Genomic DNA, 26,346 nt, shown 5'->3' with positions numbered 1-26,346 from the left:
AGGCATTTGTTCAGAGTGCACATTTTTAATCCTATTTAAAGGCTACTGGCTGGTGCGTCTTAAATTAGCTAGTAAAAACTTTGCTAAGAAAGGAGAAGAATGTTCACTACACAAGCTATTACTACTACTTCCCTTCCTTTTTTATGGAGGGGATTAAAACCCTAGGAAATAAATGGTCAACTACATTATGAAAACTTGGCACAGGTTTTTTAAAAAAGGCATGCAATACAAAAGTTAAAGTTCCCAATGCACCATTAACTAACAAACCCATTTCATATGTGTAGTATTTTCTATCCTTCCACATACAGTAGTTAATATAAATCAAGACATATGCTGTGACCAAGTTACATTACACTGATAATCTTTCATACTGCACTTCCTGATTACAAGTTGTATTATGCTTAGTGATTTACTAATGCGTCTTTTCACTTTAAAAAAAATACAGATACCACACTAAACTATTACCCAAAGAAAGCATATTGTAATTAATTGAGATACCTGTTCATAAGTAAATGAAGTATTTTCACCCTCTGAGCCGGTCACTATTTAGTTATCCTTTTATGCTCATAAAAATTGCTCCCGTGAGCAGACAGAAGATGGCAACTTATCTGGCAGGGTGACTCTGAAGATGTGGCAGCCAGTTTCTTTTCCCAAAAGGAGATGCTAAAGGAGCTAACTTCTTTAAATGGGAAATTCTGCAGAAGCCAGCCACAATGACTATACTCAGCACATGGCAATAACTTCAAATATAGATGAGCACTTTCCTAAGCAGCTGGTCTCACACTTTGAGACAGCAACAGCACAATCTAATTTAGGCTGAAATTGGTAGCTTACTCACCTGCATTGTTTGTGTTTTAATAAAACCTCTTTGGGTTTTTCCTGAACCAAGCCCCCTACTCCCTAAAAAGCCTTACCCTATATACTGATACACATGTAAGAGTTGTGATCTTCCCTAGATCAATCACTTCTGGTTTTTAAAAAACTTGTTGGTTATTTGTCTGTGACTGAAACAGTCATTTTAAAGTCTTAGGCTTTAATCCTGCTCCCACTGCTATTAAAGGCTCATGATCAAGCCTTTGGAGCACTAGATTTATAGGAAAGGATGTGGACTCAAATCAGATTTCCTAGATGAGGTAGAATGTACTTTTATTACAAACTCTCTTGCAGTGGTGTCCTCCCCTTCCCCCTACCCCCTTTTGAAGAACTGGAAGATCTAGGTCTTTATTTCTGTTTTGCTTAGACATATGACTATTTTGAATCCAAATTATTAATTTTTCATGTCAAGTTCTCATGCTGAATGTTAATGAGACATTACAAACTCTCAAAGTCTAGTTTTTAAAATAACCATCCATATGCACACACCTAAAAAAAAGTTAAAAAGTTGGTTTATTTGAAACTGTGAAATCAAAAGCCAAATAGATAAAATGTTTAACATTGTCCCTGGACAGTGTACAATAAAGAAAACTGGTAAAACTAGATTGTTTCCTCCACCACCATGGCAAGAACCAACTCTTAATATCACTTCTTAGTTCTCTCCCAATAAGAAACATTATTTGTAATATATAAACAGTACCTTAAACCACTCATCTTAAGCGGTCTTGTAGATCTATAGTGTCAAATCCCTAGCGTAACTCCATTGACATGAATGGTATCACACCGGAGATGAATCTTGCCCATAGTATATAGAGCCCACTGACTTTCTTTTTCCAAGTCGAGAACTCTAAGTATTTTTTTAAATCCCCCTAAACTCTCCAGACTGGTTCACAAATTAAACTCAGCCAAATCACAAGTCAGATTAGGATCCTGTAATATCCTTTAGGATACATCATCACATTTTTCTTATTGTTTTTAGGTCCTGTTGATCTATCCTCCCCCCAACTCCCACTCTCAAAAATATAATAATCCCTTACAGGATTTTTGTTCAGTGTTCGCATTACATGACTAGGTTCAATTTTATTGTGGATTTTCTTTTTGTATTTTACAATTTAAACAAAAATTACTGGAATGGTAAGTATATGAGAACACTTCACCATTTTTTCAAAAACAGGAAAATACCAGGCTTTTAATCCAAAATACAGATATTTTAAAGTTTGTAGAAGCTCAAATAGGAAGGCAGCAAGCTTTTCCTTTGATAGTTATGGTTACAGTAAGTCATGCCCTGTCATACAACTGCTTGAAATGTTCAATGTAAAGTTACATTTACATGCAATTTAAAAAACACAAAACTCTGGTATGGGATGAAAATTTGTTGACTAGGAAAAGGCTGACTTTTTTATTACCTAAATTAATCACGCCAAGCACATTATTCTTCTTGCCTTTGTTTAAAGTCATCAGTACAAGTTCAGTGGTAGGACAGACCACTTGTAATATTTGCTTTGGATGGCCTCTGTTACTGGCCTTGTTTGGCAAAGTAATTTTAGTGATTTTCGGAAGGTGCCAAACTGACAATCTGATTAAACCAAAGCCCCCCATTTATCCAAATAGTAGGTATAGCAGTGGACTGGTAATGCAAGTGGCCACAAATCACATCCCTAATTCACTTTAAAGGTAGTTTAATCACCAAGCCCACTCAATCCTTTGACTTTCACTTACCAAGGGTGGCAGTTCGGGAGGTACTTTTTGTGATGTAGATGCTTGTTCACTAGAAACTAGTTTGAGACCAAGTAATTTCATAGAAACCATTAACTATTTGTCAGATGGCAAGAATGTGTACTCATCACATATGGAAGTCCCATTTGAATCAATGACATATAAGCAAAAGGTGCCATATTACCATTCCATCCACTCCTAGCTTCAGCTGCTTTCTGACTGTTTATGAAAGTTTATGAAAGGAGTGGTTTAAGCTAAATTTCTCATTGGTTATTAAAAGGGGCACGTGTTCACTCAATACCCTAACCAACACACATTCGAGTTAGCATAGACACATTCCCATTGACTTCAGTGATGCTTGGACTGAGATCTCAACAGGTAAGGAAGGATATGTGAATAAAAAGTCACATTATGTCAAGATGCATCAAAGTAATTTGATACTTCTCTAAAACTACTTCACCATTTGCAATAAGTGGTCAACAGGCTTTGAAATTGTACAAATTTAGCAACTGGAGAGTGTCCCATATCTACAAAGTGACAGTAAACAATCCCTTTGAACTAGAGAGAGTTAATTTTTAATGGGATAAAATCACAGCCAGTGTAAATCACCTAATTCCAGTAGCTTAAGAGGAACCCGCCTCCCTCCCAAAAATATATAGATGATGTTTAGCTACTGGGCATCACTGAAACTGTAATTGGCACATGTACTCTTCTTTTGAGGAAAAAATTGCTGCATACATTTTATTATTGCTAAAATAAACCTAGCTTTTTTGGGTGGGTTACGAGGAGGAAGTTAAATACCACAATCATTTTCTTTAGAGGATAAAAGACAAAAAAAAAAAATTAGGAGTTTAAAGAAATTTAAACCAATACTTTTAATTCGATCTGTTTTCTCATTTAGTTTGTCTTGATATTTTAAACCAACATTATGCCCCTCCCCCTTTTTTTTTCTTTTTTGAGGGAGAGGTTGACATTGCTGACAAAAAATAAATTTTAATCAGGAAAGACAATACATGTGGTATAAAAGCCTAATGGAGGGGGGCAGGCAGGGAAAAACCTACTCCACAAAAGAAAAATAAAGCTAAAACAAATTCCGGAGCTGAAAATTTGAAGGATCTACCTTCCTCAGTTCTATGATCACTGCTGCTTTTTTCAATAACACAGAAAAATGTGAACGAGGCTTTGTGTACTACTGTAACGCTGCAAAGGTCAGTTTGTAAGTTAAGAGAAATTAAACCAAAATAATAAATTGCTAAACTGAGAAGTATGCAATTATGATTCTTTTTAAAACTATAAAGCATTTTTACAGATCCTGCGGTTTATATTTTAAACTCAAACTGTGCTTTACGTTTTTAAGTTCAGACATACTGAAACCCAGAAGCACAGAGGGCTGGCGATTTTTTATCGCCTTTAGGCACACGTGTCGTTTTTTTCCAAAAAATGATGCAACATCCATTTTCCATACGCGTAGCATTGAGGACAGTAATTCCATCTCCTTTTTTGTAGGATACGGCCTCTTGTGAAAGTAATCTGCCAGAAACTGCTTTCGAGCTTCATATGAACTGTGTTCATACTGTTTAGGATCTAATGCTAGAATGTGGAGGTCCTCACTTGAAGGAGGTCCTTTCATCTCAGTCCTGCTTTCAACCTTTTGTCGTTTGACAGGCACTACCCCTAGATTCACGTCTTTATCTGGAGCTAGAGCTGTGCCAGTATTTAAGGACTGAGGCTGCTGTTCTTTATTCCTTTGGTCCTCTGCAACAGAGCATAGATCAGATTGTTTTCTTTTAGCAGATTGAGAGACAGAGTCATGCTTTTCCCCATTCACAAGTGATAGCTCTTTCTTCTCATTGCGCTCAAGCGGCACTTTCATACTTGAGTTGCTGTCTTTGGGAGCACTTCTGCAGCGGAGCAAATGCACAGCAATAGCTGTCAGAGTCATATTTCCAGTGTAGACCCCACAGCAATGGATGCACTTGAAAGCAGGGGACTTTAAAATGGTGTGTACAGTTGGCATGATATGATGCCTCTCTTTCAAATGCATTTCATAGGCTTCTTTGCTAATGAAAGTACCAAAACAAAAGGGGCACGTAAATACCTTTTTGCTGCACATACTGTTCACTTCAGCTGTCTGAGGCTTCACTTTGATGTAGACAGGTACAAGGGTCCTCGAGTTTACCCCTGCAAGTACTGCCAAGTGTACTTCCTTTTCACCAAGTTCTTCTTTGGGTAACATTGTACTGAAGTCAAAATGTGGAAATATAAGGTCACCATCAGCATCATTATCTAGTTGAAATCCTCTGTTGCTGTAGTCTTCATGTAACTTCTTCTTTCCCTTATGCACAGTCTTATTGTGTTCCACAAGGCTTTTTAGATCACGGAAAGTATATGTACAGAACAAACAAGCTAAACCATGCATCAGTAGATGTTTTATAAGTTCTTCCTCACACAGGAAACATTTACAAGAGAAACACCGGACGGTCTTCTCTTTCATCCACCTCAAAAAGGGTGCACATACTGCAAGCTTGTCAGGTTCAAGGGTTTCCTCTGTTTTTACTGCATTGTGCTTATGAGCCACTTCCATGTGGACCTGATAGACATTTGATGGGAAGAGCTCATTGCAAACAGGGCACGTCTTCCATTGCTTAGCCTGTTTGAGGGCTTGGCTTGTTTCAGGAGCAGGTGGAGAAGCCTGCACAGACATACTGTGGGAAGAAGTCACAACAACAGGAGGAGAAGGTGCACTAGCTGGAGAGCGAGATATCTGAGTTACTGTGCCAGACTGCATTAGCTGAATGGGCATTTGCGGTGGTGTAACAGTTGCTACCCCGCCACCAGGTGGTACAGGCAAAGTAACTGAAACTGGTGCAAGGGTATATGTAGGTATCCCATTAACCTGCTTACCAGTTGGAATTAACTGTCTAAGTATAGGTCCTGCAGTCAGGAAAGTGGTATTTTGAGAAACTCCAGGTCTGATGGGCTGATTTACAGGGAGAATCCCTGAGGTAACAGGCTGATTAAGCTGGAGAACCCCTGAGGTAACAGTCTGGGGCACAGGAAGAACCCCAGGACCAATGGGTTGATTCATATTCCCAACAGGTCGATTTATAGGGAGAACCCCAGGTGCAATAGGTCTAGTTAGTGGGAGAACTCCAGGCCCAACATGACTATTTACAGGACCAACAGGCTGAGCTATTGGGAGAGCCCCAGGTGCAACCAGACTATTTATGGTCCCAATAGGCTGATTGACAGGAAGAAGACCAGGCCTGACAGGTTGACTAAGTGGAAGAACCCCAGGAGCAACAGGTCTATTTATGGTCCCAACAGGTTGAGTAAGGGGGAGAACCCCAGGCCTGACAGGCTGATTAAGAGGGACCCTATGGGAAACAAAGACAGGTTGTGGAACTGGCGGTTGAAGATTAACATTCTGACCTACAGGGAGCGGACTGGATACAAGAGTAACATGTGGTGGAGTAACAACTGGAGCAGGAGATGTATGTGTAAGGCTACCAGAGACATTTGAAACAGTCAGAGGTTTAACTGTGTTTTGAACTGCTTTCCCCTGTACCATGGTTTGCTTTTGATTATTCTGAGGAAATGCAAGTTGAATGCAAGTTGGAGTAGTAACTGAGCTTGATGGAGCAGTGGTAGGCATTAAAGATGGAGCAGCTATAGTTGTGGGAGGCTTGGGAGCAATATGCATTTGCTTCACAAGTCCTGGTTTCTTAATATGTTCTGAAATCACAGATCTAAGTTTATTCTCCAGATCTCTGTGCAGATCAGATGTTAAGACATGATACATTAAAGAATCTTGGCTGTTTGCAGAAGCATTACATTTCTTACAGTAGTGCTCAATAAAATGCTCTTCAATTTCATCTGGTCTCTGGCCAAAATATGTGCTTATTAAATTTTGAAAATGGTTCATCAGCACATGTTTCTTCATATTGTAGTACAGTGTGTCTGTAAAGTGACATTTTAGACATGTGAAGTTTATAATGTCACTCCTGAATTGTTTCATGCCACCTAAAATGCTCACTGTGTAGTTCTGTATTTTCCTATTAGAAGAGTGAAACATCCGGATGTGTTTTCCCACTATTTTTGAATCAGAAGCAAATGCACATTTTGGGCAAGGAACCACCAGCTCTTGGTCCATTTCATCTTCATGGTAACGGTGCAAATGATTCTTGAATGAAGTAAGAAATTTTGAGGAGAACTTGCATAGGCTACAGCAGTACGGCTTTGTTCTGTATCTCTGCAAAATAAGTAAAAAAAAAAGTTCAAACAGCACCTTGTCAAAAATACACCAGGATTCTATAAACTGCCAGTTGATATCATGTGCCAAAGAAAATGCCTCCAACAGATGTGTACCCCCAAGAAACAGGTTCAGACATCTTTACAAAGACATACGTAAAGATGACATGCATGGGAAAACAAAGTATTTGGATTTGTGCCCTTTTTTGCTTCTTTATAATGTATAAAGAAGGCCTGAATGGATCTTTTTCCTCACTCTGTTTAAAAAAAAATTAGAAACTCCAATTCCTTAAGGACTCTGGGCCACCAAAGAGACTGGAACAATTAAGACAACACAATACACAGGAAATGAAACCTGGGAAAATCGAGAGGGAAGGGATTTTTCATTCAGACTGTTTAAAGCTTTACTTGTATGAACTTTACTTGTATGAACTAATGCACTCCCCCTCCCTCCCCCCCCCCCACACACACAAGGGAAAAAAAACAAAGATTCCAACACCCTGTCCTTCAACGAATGGGTGAGAAAAAGCTCTCAAACCACTTTTCAGAACCCCTAATCCAACCAAGTCTTTCAGCAAAACTAGGAAAAAAACAGACACTTAATATTCCTAAGGGTAAAAACAAGCCAAGAAAATGTGTGTGTGTGGGGGATTGCTAAACCTTTCAGACCTCCTTTAAACATAAGGAAAGAGCAATAAAAATATACAAACCCATTTGTTTTCCTTTGCAGTTCAGTTTTAGAATACCACTTGTATTACACAGCCCATCTCCTCAAACCAATATTTAATTCATAAAGCATTTTTACTTTAAATATTTTTAAATACTTTCTTTAAAAATGTACATTTAAACTGACTATATGATTCTTCTCTAATCTGACGCAGACTAAAAATAAAATTCAAAACTCATTCCCTCTCCAACAAGAATCATTGCATTTGTTTTCTCCATCAATGGCACTTCAGCTGAAAATTGTTAGTTTAGTTAGTTAAGTTACTCTTCATTCCCAAATGGAGTAAATCCTGTTATAGTCTCCGAAAGACTACAAGAGCCACTTTAGTCACATATTTCCATTTTTCTAGGCTTTGATCCTGGGACTCGTGAATGATCCTGTAGTTCCTAAGAAATGAACCTTCATTTCTCCAAGAACTACAGAGCTTCCAGGCAGAGTCAATATCATAAGTTTGCATTCATAAAGCATCCTAAGGTAACTTCTCAGCTCTGGGAAGGGACCTCAAAACACAAACCTTTACAACAAGACTAATAGGATGGACAGGCAGTCTTGGACTCCCAAGAGGTGATGCTGATGATTCCCATGTAAGAAAAGGGGAATTTTCTGTAATATTTTTCTGAATGAAATGACTGTGGCAGTGACTGACATAAGTTGAGACTGTAGCCAGTGGGTGCAGAAAGGTTAAAATACTCGGGCAAATCAGAAGACATGAGGTGTTCTGGTCACATAACTATCTCGGGTGGTATGAATGGATCGTTAAAGGACTGGCTGAAACTGACCCATATAGATGGAGGAGCTAGAAAGGCAAAGGGAACCCCAATGTCTGCGAAACTCACACCTAGCAAACAGCCAAAAGGAAGGAGATTTCCCCCCACCTCTCTGCAGACAAGCAGAGCAGAGACCCCAAGCTGAAGAACAAAGGGAAAAGATGTGAGGTGGCTGTGTTTAAGAGCTGGCCTTTGGAGAAACACAGCAGCTCTGACCTGAGACTGACAGACAATGAGACAGAGACAAAGGAAACCAAGATAGTTCCTGGAGCAGCATGGCTCAAAGCAGTATAGACTATGTTTTTAAATCTTTGTTTCTCTATGATAACCTGAGGACTTTCAGATTCTTTATCCCAGATGGCTAATAAATTGTTACCTTGTTTTGAAAAGGCTTCCTGGTGTGATTGCAAATACTTGCTGAGGTGCACTGATCCCTGAAGAGGACAAAAGAATCTGAACAGGAGTCTGTATCAGCTCGACTTGCTGGAGAGAGCTCACTCACAGTGAGAAGCAGTGCTGGAGCGGAGTCTGAGAGGCACTAAGGCTGCATTACTTACTTGAAGGAAGAATGTAATCCCTTGAGAGTCTGGCACACATAAGGGGTACCTCCAAGGGACTGTTTAAAAGCTGGGGCAAAGCACAAATCCTGTGGATCCATCACACCCCATCACCACAACCTGGTTGGGGATTAGATTCAATCAGCTGCTCCTCATGCAGCCTGTGAAGATGAACTCATGAGCAGGAAGCAGGAGTTAGAATGAATTAATCTGTATGTCTGCTCCTCCCCTGGTTTGACAGCTGATCTCCAGAGAGCAGGGAATTGTTGCTTTACACAAAGCAGATTCTCACATTAATAGCCATGCCAAGCTTTGCCTGATCTCAAAAATTCTGTTTTTTAGGGTACATCACTGTAAAGTGAATGGTGGATCAATGACAGATGGCATCGAGTAACTTAGTCCCCCCTCATCCACTTCAGAAAAATGGAAAAAACCTCTGCTAATCTTCTTAGGGCAGAGAGAGGCCAAAAAGTCTTTGATGACAGTGCCTGATTTGTTAAGAAGCCTTCAATCATAAATCTTTAAGCCTTTCAAGCCCAAAGATGGCCTCCATCAGGCTCCTCAACCATGTGGCAGAGTATGGGACCAGGATTAAAGGCTGAGGACCTGACAAAGTTCTCACAGTTGATGGAGTGGTGTTAGGTATTTGCCTCCACCTTAAGTAGTAAGCTACCCTCCCCACCCTGTTGTAGATCTCTGGCAAATACTACTTCCGCATCACTTTGACAACCAGACTAATCTGTACCTGGCCAAGCTCTTATTTAGGCATACTATGTCTACATTTCTCTCCCTCGTATCTGAACATCTTCGACCCCTTCCCTCACAGATATGCACCTGGAATCAATAATCTATGCCTTTGTCTCCCATAGGCTTAACTACAACAATAAGATGAGCCTGAGATTGACTTTGAAAGTCACCCAAAAACTCTTGCAAGCATCTTATGTAATTGCCCCCTTGAGAGGTACTGGTCAGTAATATATTGACACCTTGCTCTACTCTCTGCATTGGTGCTAGTTCACTTTCAGATGAAATTCAAGGTGCTGGATGCAACTCCAACCCTTATCTGATCATCCTGACACAATGCAGTTCAGTGACTCTTTTCAACATGCACCAATAAATCTGGATTTTAAGTGTACACCAAAAGTAAAGATTAAAATTTACAAGGGTTTAGGGAATCCCCTGGTTACCTCTCTACCACTGGCTCCCAAATTTCATTTATTAGATGCCTACCTTCTCCAAAAGATGGCCTGGGAAGTAGGCACCCTACTCTTTGCTGTAACAGCATTTCCCAACAGTTACTGTTTTCCATTTTCTCTTGCTTCACTTTTTTCTGTTTTCCATTTTTGTATGTATTTTTTTCCTTTTTCAGTCTTGTTCTGTTGTGGTTTGATTTTTGCCAGTTTCTTCCCCTCACCAGAAGAGGCCATATGTTGTTTGGGCTAGAAGCGTCCATCGCCAAAGGGTTTCATGAAGCACTGCACCTTTCCTCTTACACATTGATCCTCTCCTTCCTAAACTTGTTCAACACCTCTTAGGTAAGGCGATACCATTCTACAATACTGAGTAGAATGTTTCAGAGGCTGTCTCATTTGCTAGCCTCCTCCATTCCCTTCACCAACCTGTGTGTGATGGGAAAGGGAGGGTGGTGGTAAAATTGCCACTGTTAGCACCAACAATCTCCCATGGAGGTAAGGGGAAAACTGGTGGAGAAAGTATTCCAGCCTGGAAGTGGCTAATGCATGGAGCATTCAGGACCTCTGACAAGAAAGGGCACAGTCCAATGAGCCCAGGAGGTAGAAAGGGACAATCATTTCTCTCCACTTTTGCTACCTGGACACCCAAGCTCAAGGAGTCCAATAGGATACCATGACTTTTACTCGATGATATAGGAACAAGTGTTTTTGATGGAAGAAGAGGTCAGTGGTTTGGCTAATTTTGCAGAACACTTCCCCCTTCTATCCAGCCTCAATTTGGTCTTCCCAAGGTTCAGTCTGACCCAGCTCCTTTTCATCCAGGAGCCAATTTCTCAAAGGCTTGGTGACGTTGAGCATGTATCCTGAAGAGTAGATGTAAAGTGGGGCGTCAGTGTACTGACGACAGCAGAGTTCATAGTATCTCAGTTTCCTACAAGAGGGGTCATGTTGATACTGATGGTCTCCCATCTTAAGAAAGATGAATTCAGACTGGAACAGGTGCAGAGAAGGGCTACAAGGATAATCAGAGGAATGAAGAAGATACCTTACGAGAGGAGACTTAAGGAGCTGGACTCGTTTAGCCTAACAAAATGAATGCTGAGGGAAGAGGATTGCTCTCTATACATACATCTGAGGGATAACCACCAGATTAAGGGGCAATGTTGGCACAAAAGCAAATGGATATAAACTGGGCAACAAATAATTTTGGCTTGAAATTAAACTAAATGTTTCTAACAATCAGAGGAATGCAGTTCTGGAACAGCTTTCCAAGGAGAAAGTGGGGTCAAAAAACAACTTGTTTCAAGACTGAGCTTGAAAATTTTTTGAAGAAGGTATAATGAAGTTGCCTACAAGGGCATATGGCCCATTTGTGACTGTTATTAGCAAATATCTCCTATGGCAAGAAATGGGACACTAGATGGAGCTACTACAAAAATCCTTCCCCAGATATCTGACTGGTGGGTCTCGCCCAAATGCTCACGGTCTAACGGATTGCTATATTTGGGGTCAGTAAGAAATTCTTCACCAGGTCAAAAAGGCAGAGACTCTGGGGGCTTTTTGCCTTCTTCTGCAGAGTGAGGTTCAGGTCACTTGTTGATTTGAACTGGAGTAAGTGGTGGATTCTCTGTAACTTGAAGTCTTTAAATCAAGATTTGAGGACTTCAGTAATTGAGCCAGAGATTATGGACCTATTATAGAAGTGGGTGGGTGAGGTTCTGTGGCTTTTGATGTACAGGAGGTTAGACTAGATGATCATGATGGTCCCTTCTTGCCTTCAAGACTATAAAAGTGTCAAGAGCACTGATACCTGTAGAACCTCACCCTCAAGGTCTCTTGGGAAAGGGCAGCTGTCAATCACTACCCCAAGCTCCCTCTGAAAGGAATCACTGAAGCCACTGTAGTGCTGCAGTGTCAGCTCCAAATAGATCATATAAAAGGGTCAGCTGCACTTTATGACAGACTAGAAAAAGACTACGGAGACCTTGAGTTTTGACATTTCATTATTGTGATTATTAGTGGCCCTAGAGCAACTTCAGGAAAAGTCCAAAACTGAAAGGATCAAAGAAGTCAACAGAGGCCAGGTCTCATTGGAATGATTGTCACTACCTTAAATAACTTTGCCTAAGAAGTGGGAAGACACCAAGGAGTGATGATTGGGACAACTATAGCATTCTTCAAAGACTGAAGTTTCCCATCCCACACTTAGGGCACATGGACCATGGGAAAAGTAATGGAAGTGGTACTGAAAGCAACTGAATGTACATCCTAGTGAAATAAATACTGCTGTGTCTTTAAGAACTGCTTCATCACTAGATTCATTGTCCTCCTTCCATTTCTGTGATGGTAGGCCTAGTTGCTTTTCACTAGCCTTCACAAACTGAGAAAAGAATAAATTAATTTCTCAGGTGGTAGGTCCTACCACTCTTCAGAAATTCTTGCAACTCCTCTTGTGATGGGGCCAAACCCAGAGCTGATTTCTACTCTCCATTTTGGTCCTGAGTTTCCTGCCCCAGCAAGTTCATCTAGTACTTGCCTGAACTTTTCTGTCAAGTCTGATGAAACCTCTCCACAGCAGTCAATATTTAGATTATGCAGGCCAGGCTGATTAATTGTATCATTATTCTCAATAGTTCCCTTAACCATGATTTTAAAGCGGTGATAATGAAGGTTCTTTTTTGCTTCCTTTATAGCAGTGGCATATTCCTGCAAGATGCTCCCCACTACAAACTGTACAATGGTAAGACTGGGGAGAAAAATCCTTTATGCCTCCTCTAAGCACTTGTTTGTTCTGGAGACTTAAGGTAAAATTTTCAAAAGTGCATAACAGTGATTTAGAAGCCTAAATCCCAGTAACTTGCAACTAACTGGACTTCAGCTCTCTTTCCTCTACCCCACCATAAATAGTTGCTATTTGTCAGAATAGAAAAGTAAAGTTTGTTACTTGATAAATTCCCTCTGTAGGGCTGACCTCTCCCCTAGTTCAGGCCAGCACATCTTCCTGCAAATATGAAAAGCTGTTCAGACTTGTCCATAGGCTCCATTGCTTGGCCTTGCTCCTTCCACCCACACAGATGAGTATTTCCAAACTTGTAGGGAAATAACATTCTTATGAGTAGATTAGAATCTAAAACTCCTAACACAAATGAGGTAGAGTATTACTGTTAACTGTATACATGGAGCCTGAAGAGGCCTTAGAGACACATTCAGGAGAACTCCAATCTGCCCTGCTGGACGACAATAGGTCCCAGAAAAGAAATTTTAGTAATGATTTTTCCATTCTGGACTTTGACCTTTCCCCTAATCGGAGATATATGGGAAACACAAGTCATCAGGAAAGAGTTAGTAAGGAGGGCAAGTAAAACAGAAGAAGGTGGTTTCACCATCCCTAAAATTAACATTAATCTGAACCAGACAAATTCAAATTATAAAGAAGACAAAAAAAAATTTAAAAACAAGTGAGGATGATTAATCATTGGAAAAAAATCTCTTGAGGCCTTCAAATCAAGACTGGATGCCTTTCTGTAAGATTTGCTTTAGTCAAACCAGTTATTCAGCTCAATACAGGAGTGAAATTATATTGTCTGTGTTACACAGGAGTTCAGACTAGATGTTCTAGGGGTCCCTTCCAGCCTGAAAAAAATCTATTAATCTGTTTTGGGACTACTGCTTGGAGCAACTTTCTGCCAAGCACCAGCCCGGAAATGAATGAAGATTGAACCTGTAGGGCTTTAATTTGGACCAGGTGGCAGCTTTGCACATATATTCTGTGTCAGTCAACATTCTTTTTGCCAGAGCAGGCTGCCATGGAACATGGCAAGTGAGCTCAGGTATAAAAAAAGATTTGCTCATCTGTGGGCCATAGCATCTGCTCCCAATGATCTCTGATGAAGAAGGGGCCTTGTTTTTGCATTTTGTCTGCATGTGACTAAATCCACCTGAGATAGTCTATCAGCTGAAATATTTTTTGGTTCAGAGCCAACTCTGAATTTTCTATCCACAGATGAGTTAGCCAATCTGCTTTTGTATTCCAGGATTCTTTTACAGTAGAACCTCAGTTACAAACACCTGAATTACGAACTGACAAGTCAACCACACACCTCATTTGAAACTGGAAGTACACAATCAGGAAGCAGCAGAGGCCCCCTTCTCCCCCCTCCCGCCCCCAAAGCAAATACAGCACAATACTGTGTTAAACTACTAAAAAAATAAAGGGAAATTTAAAAAAAAAAATAAAGATTTGACAAGGAAAGAAAACTGTTTCTGTACTTGATTCATTTAAATTAAGATAGTTAAAAGCAGCATTTTTCTTCTGCATAGTAAAGTTTCAAAGCTGTATTAAGTCCATGTTCAGCTGTAAACTTTTGAAAGAACAACCACAATGTTTTGTTGAGTTACGAATATTTCAGAGTTATGAACAACCTCCATTCCCAAGATGTTCATAACTCTAAGGACCCTGATGGAGGTTATGTAATATCGCACCCACGGTAGGATCTGCAAGGCTTGTATATGTTTTGATTTGAACCATATGTTCCCCTCATCATCTTATGTGGCTGTGTTGTCTGATGGGACAACATGCTCTTGCCTCAGTTGAGCCTGAAATTCTCAGAAGGCAAGCTGGTGCACTTATTTCTAGATTGGTGCTTTGAAGCCAACCTCAACCACACAATCCAAGTGGGCTCCTAAACCTGACAGGCTAGTGTTTTCAATCAGACCTTAAAGTACAGACTGAGTGAAGGAACTTGCTGTGTGGGCTTCCTACTTCCACAGAGGGAGTAAGTTAGTTGGGGGAGAATTTTCCTTTTCATGTGCATTTCTTGCTGGGAATGATTTCAAACCTGAAGGAGAAATCTCATCTGTATATTCATCCACAGGATGATCTCTATGCAGGCAACTAGAGACATTAGGCCCAGCAATTGCAAGGAAAGATGAATGGAGTACATATGGTAATACAAGTATTGTGGAGATCAGTGTCTTTGCGGTGTGTCACAAAGACTACGGCTCTCCTTGTGTTCCCATCTCCCACGCCAGTGGTTTTCAACCTTTTTTCATTTGTGGACCCCTAAAAGATGTCAAATGGCGGTGTGGACCCCCTTTGTGAATCTTAGACTTAGTCTGTGGGCCCCAAGGGTCCACGGACCACAGGTTGAAAATCACTGTCCTAGGAGGACAATGCTCTAAAAGAAGACCAGTGAACTCTTCTTTGGATTTATGATAAAACTTTGTGCCTGAAGCATGGAAAGTGTCCCAAACTGTTGCCTGTAAGATCCTTGGGGAGGAGATTCTGATGAGTATATTACCTAGAAACAAGAATCAATGAGTTCCTAGAGCCCCTTAGCCTACTTATTATCACTAGCAATTCCTTCACTGACTACCTCAAGCAGAGTGGAGGCCAAAGATTAATGTTTTGTATTGATCGTGGCGATTTACATAGGCAAACTTGAGAATTATCAAGGACAGGGCCTATGGGAATATGCAAATAAGTTCCCAATTCCACCAATGTTAGTAGGTCTCCTGAAGAGACTGCAGTGATTGTAGAAGCTAAAAAGTCTCCATTATGAATATACATTCTCTTCATCAACCTGTTCAGCTTCTTGATGTCTATGCTGGCCTAAACATTTTTTTAAAAAGCTAAACTATGATAATTAGGGAGTAAAGGCCTGAGCCCCTAAAGGACAGACGATTGCTCTTAACTGTGGGTGGTGTGAAATCTCAGGATAAGCGAATGCTTCTGTGTCTCTCACACAGTTGAAGAGAGTTTAACAAAAGAGATGTGGAGGAACTTGGTATCCATGCGGCACTCCCTAGAGCTCCATCTCCAGTCTGAAGAATGGAAATCTACCCAGCTGAAGCTGATTGGATCTGTTTACTTGAGTAAGAGAATCCTACTTCCAGCCATATTTCTGGAAAGACGTAGATACAGCTGCAGTCATACTGACTATTTTGACTGGAAGGAGATTTGGTTTCCACACCTTGATATCACACCCCAGAATAAAGTTAACCCCTTCACCGACACCTTTGTTGAGGGTAAGAATGAAAGGAGCTCCTCCCCTTGCAGGAGGTTTGTAGTTTTTGGATTTCACTGGAATGGGCAGCTGTATTTTCCCTAATGTCTAAGGAGGAATGCAGAGGGATGGCAAAATATACCTTTGCTCTGGATGGGAGCTTTCTCCCTTAGATTTAGTTCGTTCATCCTTTTTTCTAGTTGGATCTTGTTGATGGCCACCATTTCTTCCCTGTTGTTTCAAAACATGTCTGCTGAGGAAGAACATTTTCTATTTTTCTGGCTCAGGGTTATGTTCCAACATAGTTATCCTTCTTTGATAAGAGCTGAAACTTGCTGAGGACAAAGAGCAGGCATACGTATTTGCTTCTTGCCCTCCATCATTACATTTTCTGGCCAACTAGAGGACTTTTTTGGGGACCTTTTACAGTGGAGATTCTCATCCCCATTAGGAGACCTGTCCCTTTTCCTAGTTCAGAAAATAACCTGTGGTTGGATCCTTGGTGTATCTCCTTATCTTCAGATATACAAATGAGGAGGTAATGTAGGGATAATTCTCTAAGAATTCACATCCTGCATCCTGAGAAAATGGGGAGTCAAGTAGCAAGCCAGATTCTGTCCCCATTGACTCACTCACCCACATTTGCACATGGAAGACCATCCTTGAGCTCTATTTCCTTTTGGGGGGGGAGAGGGGGGAGTGAATTGAGCAAGAATAGGTTTGGGGGAAAAGGAGTGCAGGAGAAAGGATTTTTGGAGATGCCTTGAAGATGCCTGTTCAGCAAGAAAATATACCATTTGCCACCCTCCCAGTATTGAAGAGGGCTGCTTCACCTTTGAGAGGGTGTCTCCAGAAGTTCTGGCTGATGTGTGAGGGATAGGAAGATGCAAAGAGACTACCAAAAGATGTGGCAGAGCTTCTCTTCTACATCCCTGAAGGTGGTCTCCTCACAGATTCACATCACTGTTTGGCCTTTAGCTTACTCAGGTTAGCTTTCTCCTGTCATGATGTTGTGAGAGAGGTGATCCCATTCAGTGAACAGAGCCCAGAAAACATGGTTCCCTGAGGGAGAGTTTGCTTGCTGCCGCCGTCAAAAAACAAAACTTTAAAAGCGAGATTGCTAATAAATAAGGTAGAAGCCCTGAATTACAGCTCTGTTTGCACTGCAGGATGCAAAGAATCTAGCATTCAGGCAGAAATAGTGGCATCAAGCCCTAGCAGCCTCAGATAAGTCTGAGCTACCTCTGGTATCTGCACAAAGAGACAAAACCAGTCTCCAACAAAGGGATGGAGAGGGAAGGAAGAGAGGAAAAAAGTTCAGGAACCAAAAAGGATATGATAACCCTTTCAGCCACATGGCCTGTAATATCTCTCTTGTTGACTTAAAAGAGGTGTGAGACAACTAGGAACCTGCTTCTGGGCTGGACTCCTTAAAAATTCTAGCTAACTCACAAAGATTCGTCAGATGCAGAAAAGAACTTGCTCCCATGTTAATACGAACTTCTCAGCAATTCCACTTCCCTGCATCATATCTAACTCCAAGTTGTATGTAGGAGTTTTTGATGGTCAGCTCTCTGTTCAATATGTGAAGGAGGAACAGATTTTAAAATAAAGTTCGTATTATTAGTCCACATATTCCAATTTAAATCATAAAATGTATTACGTTTCTGTTCATTTTCAATTGGCAACTCTTGCAGAAATATCAAGCCATTATTTTTTTAAAATATATTTTTACTAAAAAACAACCTTGCTCAGCCTATGTTTCTTTAAAATTAGTTTTTATTCAGTGGTCTACAAACTGATTTAGAGCTTCACAAAAACTGTAATACGACAATACAACTATATTTTCTATTAAATCACAAGCAGTACAAATCATCAGCACCATAGCCATAGACGCCTATATGTTCAGCATTCCAAAAAAAGGTGGCTACAGAGTTCTCCCACCGATGCTATGTAGTACAATAACCTTTAAGCATAATGAAAGCATGCCACAAAGCAATTCACATAGTAACACATGAAGCATTCATAACAGTCCATTTCTGAGGGGGGAGACGAGCAGCATTCATTATGGAGGGAGTCATCCATAGGAGCAATCCATACCAAAACACAGTTCAAGTAATGCTGAAACAATAATGCAAGAAATCCTAGATCTTTCGAGGGGGTTCAAAGGAGGTTGTCCTTTCTTCCAGGAACCTTCCTATCCATCTATATCTGTAGTTTTACATTGCATAGGGATGAATTTATTTAGTCTCTAACAGGACTTGGATTTTATTTGTGTCACCCCGTCTACATTCCACTGTTCTCTTTGCAAGGGATTCCCTTTGCCTTGCTAACTAGACACAAAGGGTGGGGGCTATTTCACAGTGTGCTTTTCACTGTAGCCCATTCCACACACAATTCTCTCAGCTTCTCCCTCAGTTGCCTACATCTATCCATTCATGTTTTCTATTGCTTTACAACAGGGGTAGGCAACCTATGGCATGCGTGCCGAAGGCGGCACACGAGCTGATTTTCAGTGGCACTCACACTGCCCGGGTTCTGGCCACCGGTCCGGGGAGGGTCTGCATTTTAATTTAATTTTAAATGAAGCTTCTTACACATTTTAAAAACTTTATTTACTTTACATACAACAATAGTTTAGCTATATATTGTAGACTTATAGAAAGAGACCTTCTAAAAACGTTAAAATGTATTACTGGCACGCAAAACCTTAAATTAGAGTGAATAAATGAAGACTCAGCACACCACTTCTGAAAGGCTGCCGACCCCTGCTTTACAACCTCCATAACCTTCTGTGTTTCTTGTTACATCACACTATTCTGTTTACACAAGCAATAAAGAGCTCAACTGACGTTAAAGAACTGTCCTGCCTTTAAAGGCAGGAGAGGAGGAAGTATTAAGGAGGCACATCTAGAGCTCCCTGGCATGCAGGGGGGACTATGGCCTCTGGTATCTGTCACAGGGGACACTGGCCCTTTAAGAGGGAGCAGGGCCAGTGCACCTTGACTCATCAGCTGACCTAAACAGGGCTTAAAAGAGGACACCTGGGAGTCAAGAGAATCAGTCAGGAAAAGGGCCAGATGAGAGATGCCTGGGAGTCAGAAGATTGGTAGCTTTCCCCTACCAGAGATCACGAGATGGAAGGAAATCTCCAGGAAACGGCCCTCTCTGAAAAGAGGGAGGAATTATCAGGAAGCCAATGGAGAGGCTAGCCTGCTGACATTCCTGAGCCAAGTGTTGGGAAGCTTAAAAGGGCTGAGGGCTAGGAAGCCAGAGAAGGGGCTAGTCTGCTGACCTTCCTGAACCAGAGAAGGCTGGAGAGGATTGAAAGCTGAGAACAGGAAAGGAGATGCCTGTTGGCTCTCAAAGCCAGAGAGCTAAAGCCTGAGGGCCAGAGGGGGCTGAAGAGTCATGAGAGATGTTGAAGCAATACCTAGGAGAAGATGGAGGAAGAGACCAGGTGTGGTAGAAGACATCAGACTGTGGTATGTGCTACATTGACTGACCAGGCGGCATGGGATTTTAAGGATTACATGCACGGGGGTGATAAATGGAGTAGGTTTCAGGACTCCTGTTATGGACTATTTGGCCACGTTGTTGTAATAAACATAAGCTCCAAGAAGGGGTAGTCATGAGACAAGAAAGCTTATGTAGAGATACTGGGGACTCTGAAGGAAGGTAATGAGGTTGGTGCATCTGGTATGGTGTGGCCTGATGCAGGAGGGCACTCCAGACGGGGCTGCCCTATTACAATACCCCTTAGGAGGATACAGTGTGGTCAGGCCTCTGCCTCCTCCCTATCCTTTAGTGGTGGCTAATGTCATTAGCCAGTACCAGACTTTGTATCTGGGTAATATAAGGAGTGAAACAGGGGTGGGTCAGGCTCCTGTACTGCCCCCACTTTGTGCATCAGCGTAGGGACACTCAGAATCTGGTCCTTACAAACTTACAGCTCCCCTTAAAGAGGCTTTTCGGCAGAAATTCTATAGGTTTTCATTATTATGGAGAAGAGGAATCCTTGAAGCCAGGAAATCACCTCCTTTCATCCTATGTAAGAGTATTACACTCTCATTAGGACTTTATCTGAATCCCATCCTCATCCCATCCTTTGCAACAACATTCAATTTAATTGCCCAGACCACCTGATGCAAGCATACGTACCTTCCTTTTGCCCACAGACTCCCAAGGAGACACATCACTCCATGAAGTGTTGCAAAAATATTTTTCTCCTGGATCATAACCTTTAAGATTCTAAAAGAGAGGGGAAAAATATATATACATATATACACACACACACACCTTATTTACAGAACAGTTTATATACAAAATATGTATTTAAAACATAGGGAAAAATTCAAATTATAATAAACTGATAGAAAAAAGTCTAGGTTGCCGAAACTCAATATTGTGCATCAGGATGAAAGAAAGCAACTTCAAAGTTCCAAAAAATTTGGGTCCAATATTTCAAAATGATCTTACTTGTTCCTTATTAGGTTATTTTTAATTGAACTAACACCTCAAGTTATTTAATATAAACAAAATATTTAAAGAAGAGAATCCTAAGTGTTTAGAATGATTTGGGGGCTACTCTTCATTCCATTTGCTTCTATGCAAGTTCAGGAATCTTTTAAGGAACAAACTCCCTTTTCCCTTTAATCCACATCACTTCAGCATTTGCCTCCACTCCTCTCCTTTTCCATGACCTCCTTTCCATCTCCTCAGCTCCAGAAGTCATTTTGCAAAGGGACCCAAGTCTTTTTACTCTTCAGCAAAGCATCTTTATCACTTAATCTGCAAAGACCATGCATTCGGGAACTAGTTTCCTGAAATAAAGCACTATATGTCCTTCAAGTTGTGAGAACATGCATTATTGTGTCTGCAAGAAACATAACTCACCAGCAGGATAAAAGAGTATTGCAGCTGAGATTAAGAACAACCTACCTCATTTAAATGGGTGTTTGGCATTGATTCCCTTGGAATCCTCCACCCCAAAACTAGTTCATCCCATCCTCTAAGTTTACATTTGTCTCTTGTTCTCTACATCCATAGGTTCAACTCTGTTCCTTTCCCCTCACCACCCATCTCCATCTTCTACCCAAACCTCTGTACGCCAATCCTTCTTTTGCAGCTTCTGCTACATGGCAACTATACTTAATATACCATTAGACTTTGGCACAGAGGAAGTTATCCACCAATCCCACATGCCAGTTTGACATTCAAAAAGTACCAGAAACTAGTACCAGAATAAGTTTTAGAAATTTGTGCTTAAGCCCATGGTATTAAATGTTTACCTTACGAAAGAGGGTTTTTGTTTTTTTTAATATGCTATGTTCTGCTTTGCAGAGCATCCACTTCACACTAGTGTTTTCTGCTTTGACGTTCAATCAGACAAATGCCTATGGCCACAGAAAATTTTTGTACATACTTCTCCCCTTCTGTGATGTCAAAAGGGCCCATCCCTAAGTTTTTGGTCTGCCTTAATTTCAAGCAGCTGCTACTACAAAGTGATTCCTCTAGATTAAAGATTTTACAGCTGAAGATTTCCAACATGGGCAAAGACACAAAGATAAAAAGGGGGCTCAAGTGGTCTGTTTTGCAGGCCTCCAGCTACCCCAATTGCCCTATAAGTTAAAGGAAGGCCAAAAGGCATCTTTAGAATTATATACTCAAACTCACACCACAGTGAGAGTTTCTGGTGTAAAGATCTGTTTCGTTAGCCAGGTTTCAAAAAGGAAAAACTACAACAGCGCATCAAAATAAGAAATCCAGAGATAGTGGAAATAACTCATGAGAACTCAAAAGAGCAATTCAAACCCAGAGATGTCTCCCACAACCTAGAAGAGACAAGCAAAGAACTCTCCCCCTCACTTGGGAAAGCTGCAAAATTTCTCCGGGCAATAAATAAAACAGCTCCTTCCCCTCCCTGCCAATCCCTGTAGAAATTCTAAAGCTGATACTTAAACTTCCTCAATAGCTTCCCACCAAAGCCCACAATCCCTGCAGACATCTTAAGATGAAAGACTTAGCATGAGCAATCCTATAGCCCCCCCAAGAGTGTAGAGCATGAGAAATCCTATAGTCCCCCAGTTTTTTCTCCCAAAAGTTAAATGGATAAGAAAGTGGAAAAGCTTGTCAGACACATATTGACCTAACATTTTGCTAGCTCAGCACTTGTATTTGTGGAATCTACATAGCCTGGTATAATCAGTTATAAAAGAATCCAAGGAATGTCAAGTTGTCCTTGAATTTGTACAACTTTTCACAGTATTTACTTTATACACTGATGTACCTCATGAATGAAAAACGCTCCCTCACTTATAAAAAGCAATTACCAGAAGGGGCTTAGGCTCAAAAATCTTGAATATTGACTTCTGCTTTATGTTTTAATACCTATTGCAGATCCTAACCTGTTGGACAAGAGTTAGAATAAGTTGCCAATACACCTAGGACGTCACACTCTAGGCGCACTTAACATAGTATTGTTCAGGATAGACGGATTTAAATCAAAGTGATTAAAAGCAGGAAATGATTTAAATCATTGATTTTAATCTTGTTTTGCATTGGTGCTTAAGTTATTTTCCTAAAGCCAATCTTATTCTCATTGATTGGTAACCATAAAAATGGTAAGTTGAAACTAGATATAGCCTTGATACCAAATTTGGTACTACTTCCTGCTAGCCAGGAGGATATAGTGCATCTATATACATTTATCTAAGCAATTATTTATCTTAACATACATTTATTCAGATTTAATTTTCACATTCATTTATTATGTTAGAAAAACGGTGAATGATGTATTTCTCATTCACTGGATTTTTTTTTTTTTAAGTTATGATCTGTGGCAAGTTCTATTTGGGTGAAAAAAGTCTTTTTAAATGAATTCCAGTTAATAAAATAAAACTACCTTTAGTATGGATACAGAAGGGGGAAAATTATCAAAACATGTTTTGCTCTTAGAACTAATCAATTTATTAAGCAAATAAAGTGTTATCTGTAGTTAGTAAATTGAACAGACTGTTTCTGGTCACTATGTCCTTCAAGATTTTAGAACTAGTAGAGCTCATCCTCTCACACCTAGCTTTTTCATAGATTGGAAGAAGTAAGCCAGCTTCCCTACTTTTTCTACTCTTAGCTGGTTCCTTAACTTTGGATGAACTAGCCATTGAAGTGAACAGTTGAATAAAGTGAAAGGAAAAAAATATTCTCTCTGCACCCAACAGAAGAGGCTACTGCTGTCAAAAAGCCTGTTTAGCATTTCTACAAGCTCTGGTTCCATGTGCTTAGTTAGCCAGGGACTTCCCCCTGCTTAGTGGTTTCATTTTCTTTAAAGCTTTGGAAGCAAATAGGTACTGTTTACTCTAATAAAATCATTTAAATTTAAAAAAATACATATTAAGTTTAGGTCTTAGCATATATTGTCATCATTTCATGTTGAATTTTAAATAGATTTTTTTTAAGTAATTTAAATTTAAAAAAGGATATTCTTTTAAATAAAATAAAATAAAATGATGATTTAATCCACCCTAATATGGTTGTGCAGCAGATCCAACTATAAATCTGGAACAGAAGGCCCATGTCTTCCTCCCAAAGGAGAGTGTAAGCTGTTAGCCAACAAACAGGCCCTTTTGGTCTCCGGTTACAAAGAGAGACCAACCTTCAGACGTACCTTGCCTCCAGAGACAAATGCCAATTATTATATCTTACTAGAAACTTCCTTTTTAGGAGGCCTGTTTCATAGTTACCTCAACATGGTGGGTTAGTTCTATAACATTATCACAGTAATGGATTACTGGATTTTCCAAAATTTCATCTAGATACGGAGAAACTAAGCTACTTCTCACCTATTAAATATCAACACTGGTCAAAATGCTTTAGCGATTGCTAAAAGTCACACTATGCTGCAATGGAAAAATACTGAACCCAAGAAGTCTAAAAACCATCATCCCAGTTGATGAAGTCCTTCCATACTTAACAGAAACAGCTGTAGCTTATCTAGAAAGCCAAACATCAGTAACTGAACTTGACAAGGGACTTTATATCAGATAACTCAATTTGCTGTGCCCCTTTTCTACCCACACTCACCATATCTCCCCCCCATGATTACCATGCTTCCCAAAAACCTATTTATGCTTTGAAGAGGGTCTTAGTCACGAATCCTCTCTCAATTTATTCTATAGCGCAATCAAAAGTTGACTTTACAATAATTTCCATAGCAAGAAATTATCAAACCAAGATTTGGACTTCAAAGGATCTAGGTGTAAGAATTTAGGAATGAGAAATGCTCTGATTAAAATATAGTATCAGAATAGAGGGAATATGCAAATTACTGGACAAATACATAAGTGTTCTCTCTTGCCAAGTTTATTCAAATGCTAAAGTCCCTCAGACAAGATTTAATTAGAATAACCAAATGTCAACACTGTTCCAGGATTAGTGATGCATGTTTCTTTTGCGTGCAAGTCTTAAATGACCAATTTCAAATAGTAGTCATTGTAAAAACATAGCCAGATTCCCTACAAAATCATGCTTTAGTCCTCTTTCTCCTATGAGCATGTCACGCCTACAGAGGTAATGTAAGTCCTCAGCTGGTGACAAAGTAAAGTCATAAATACACTGAAAAAGCAATGACAGATCATATTTAACAACTGGTCAAGTCAAGGCTACCATTTAGTAGTTTATTTAGTTCCTGAAAAGTGATTGCATTTGCAGCTTTTTGATATTAAGTTCTCTAATCTGTTGGTGCAGATTCTCTTTGCTTGTTGCATGCAAGTGTTTTCCCCAGAAAATGACAGTCTCTGCTCAACAAAACGATGTCACATTTGTCTTCATAGCCTCAGTGCACTAGATGGACTGCTTGAATTTGTGGAGATGCAATACTGAATTGCCACACAACAGTTTGATCTCCCCCCCCGAAGTGATCTTGAGTCAAGTTTCTAAAACCCTACAACAGATTACTGTCTCTCTTTGCTTCGTTTATAAATGTTGACAGTTTGTACATCCTTTAGAGATTTCTTCTTGATATGCCAAGGCAGAGCAGTTAGTCCCTTTGTGTTTGCTCACGTCTTCATTTGTTCATGGTTTGTGGTTCGGTTGTTTAATTAAAAAGAGTCCTATATAGGAAAGCACTCATGTAGTAAACAAGCAACATTTCCTTAAGTAACAGTGCTTTCCTTTGACGCAATACTACCAGTAAAGAGTATGCAGCACCCTCCATTTCATGCCTTTCTAAAAATCAAAATGTTTCAGTAATTTATGTTGCGGGAAACTCCTAATTCCAGGCCTATAATAGATTGCCAGACTCAGGCAATCAATCATCCAAGTAAGGATGCAGTTCTTTATTGACCCACCCACATTATAAATTTCTAAGACAGATGAATAGTATATATACACTAAACTGTGAAAGACTTTTCAAAAATTTTAAATTCAAGTTTCAGCAGTTTGTGTTATGTTACTTCAATTCTTTACCTGCAATAACTCCCTGCAGCTGTCAAGCCCAATATCCACAAGAATGCCCTTCACCTTTTTTCGAGACTTCCTGATATTATCAAGATTTTGAACAGGAATTTGAAACATTTTGCACTTTTCCTGAAAGAGAAAGAAAATAATGTGATGGAACATTTGTACATGCACACTTATGCTTTGTAGTGTTATAGCAATAATTTATATCATGGGAATGCTTCCCTCAAAAGTCTACTTTCCAGCATGAAAAGCAAAATGCTTTGAACAAGGAACTGTTCTTCATTAGTATATGATCTTATGAGATCACTTCCTTATTCTAAAACAAACATGCATGTTCTTATGTTAACCCAAGATTTCAAAAAAATTCAAATTCCTCCCACCCTGACTGAAAAGTAGCCAAATTCTATTCTTCATTCCTGTTTGGTAGCTATATTGTGATCTTCAGCATGGAATCCTGAATACTTCAATTGTGCTAACTTCTGACTATATTTAGAAAACAACCACTTCACCTAGTGGAGATATAACATGCAAGTGAAAATGTGATGCTATTTCTGCCTCCAAGGAAACCGCATCGTGTGTGTGTAGAGGGGTACTTTTTGCCGTGCATATGCTCAGATATCTTTTAAGTACAGTTATTAATGAAATCAGGATTTCCTGCAACTGCTACTATCAACCACCACCTTGCTTAAGTGACATGGAACCAGACATTGCAATACAAGACTAATGCAGTTTTCCAACCTGCAAAACTCCACCACTTCAAAACCACGGTGGACAGCTGAAGCCGCAAATGTAAGCTGA

At 40.0% G+C, this 26,346-nt stretch overlaps 1 protein-coding gene across 1 annotated transcript; it reads right to left on the bottom strand.

The window, feature by feature from the left end:
* Positions 1-3,345: 3,345 nt before the first annotated feature.
* Positions 3,346-25,662, bottom strand: ADNP2 (ADNP homeobox 2). Its single transcript, XM_065399552.1, has 3 exons — positions 25,555-25,662; positions 20,251-20,340; positions 3,346-6,841 (listed from the first exon to the last, which is right to left on the bottom strand). Exons 1-3 carry the CDS (start codon positions 25,660-25,662, stop codon positions 3,893-3,895), a joined length of 3,147 nt encoding a protein of 1,048 aa, XP_065255624.1. The 3' UTR covers positions 3,346-3,892.
* Positions 25,663-26,346: the final 684 nt, after the last annotated feature.

Source organism: Emys orbicularis, chromosome 2, assembly GCF_028017835.1.
Source record: "Emys orbicularis isolate rEmyOrb1 chromosome 2, rEmyOrb1.hap1, whole genome shotgun sequence".
NCBI lineage: Eukaryota > Metazoa > Chordata > Testudines > Emydidae > Emys > Emys orbicularis.
The sequence above is the reverse complement of the archived record's forward strand: the minus strand, read 5'-3'. Positions and strand labels throughout refer to the sequence as shown.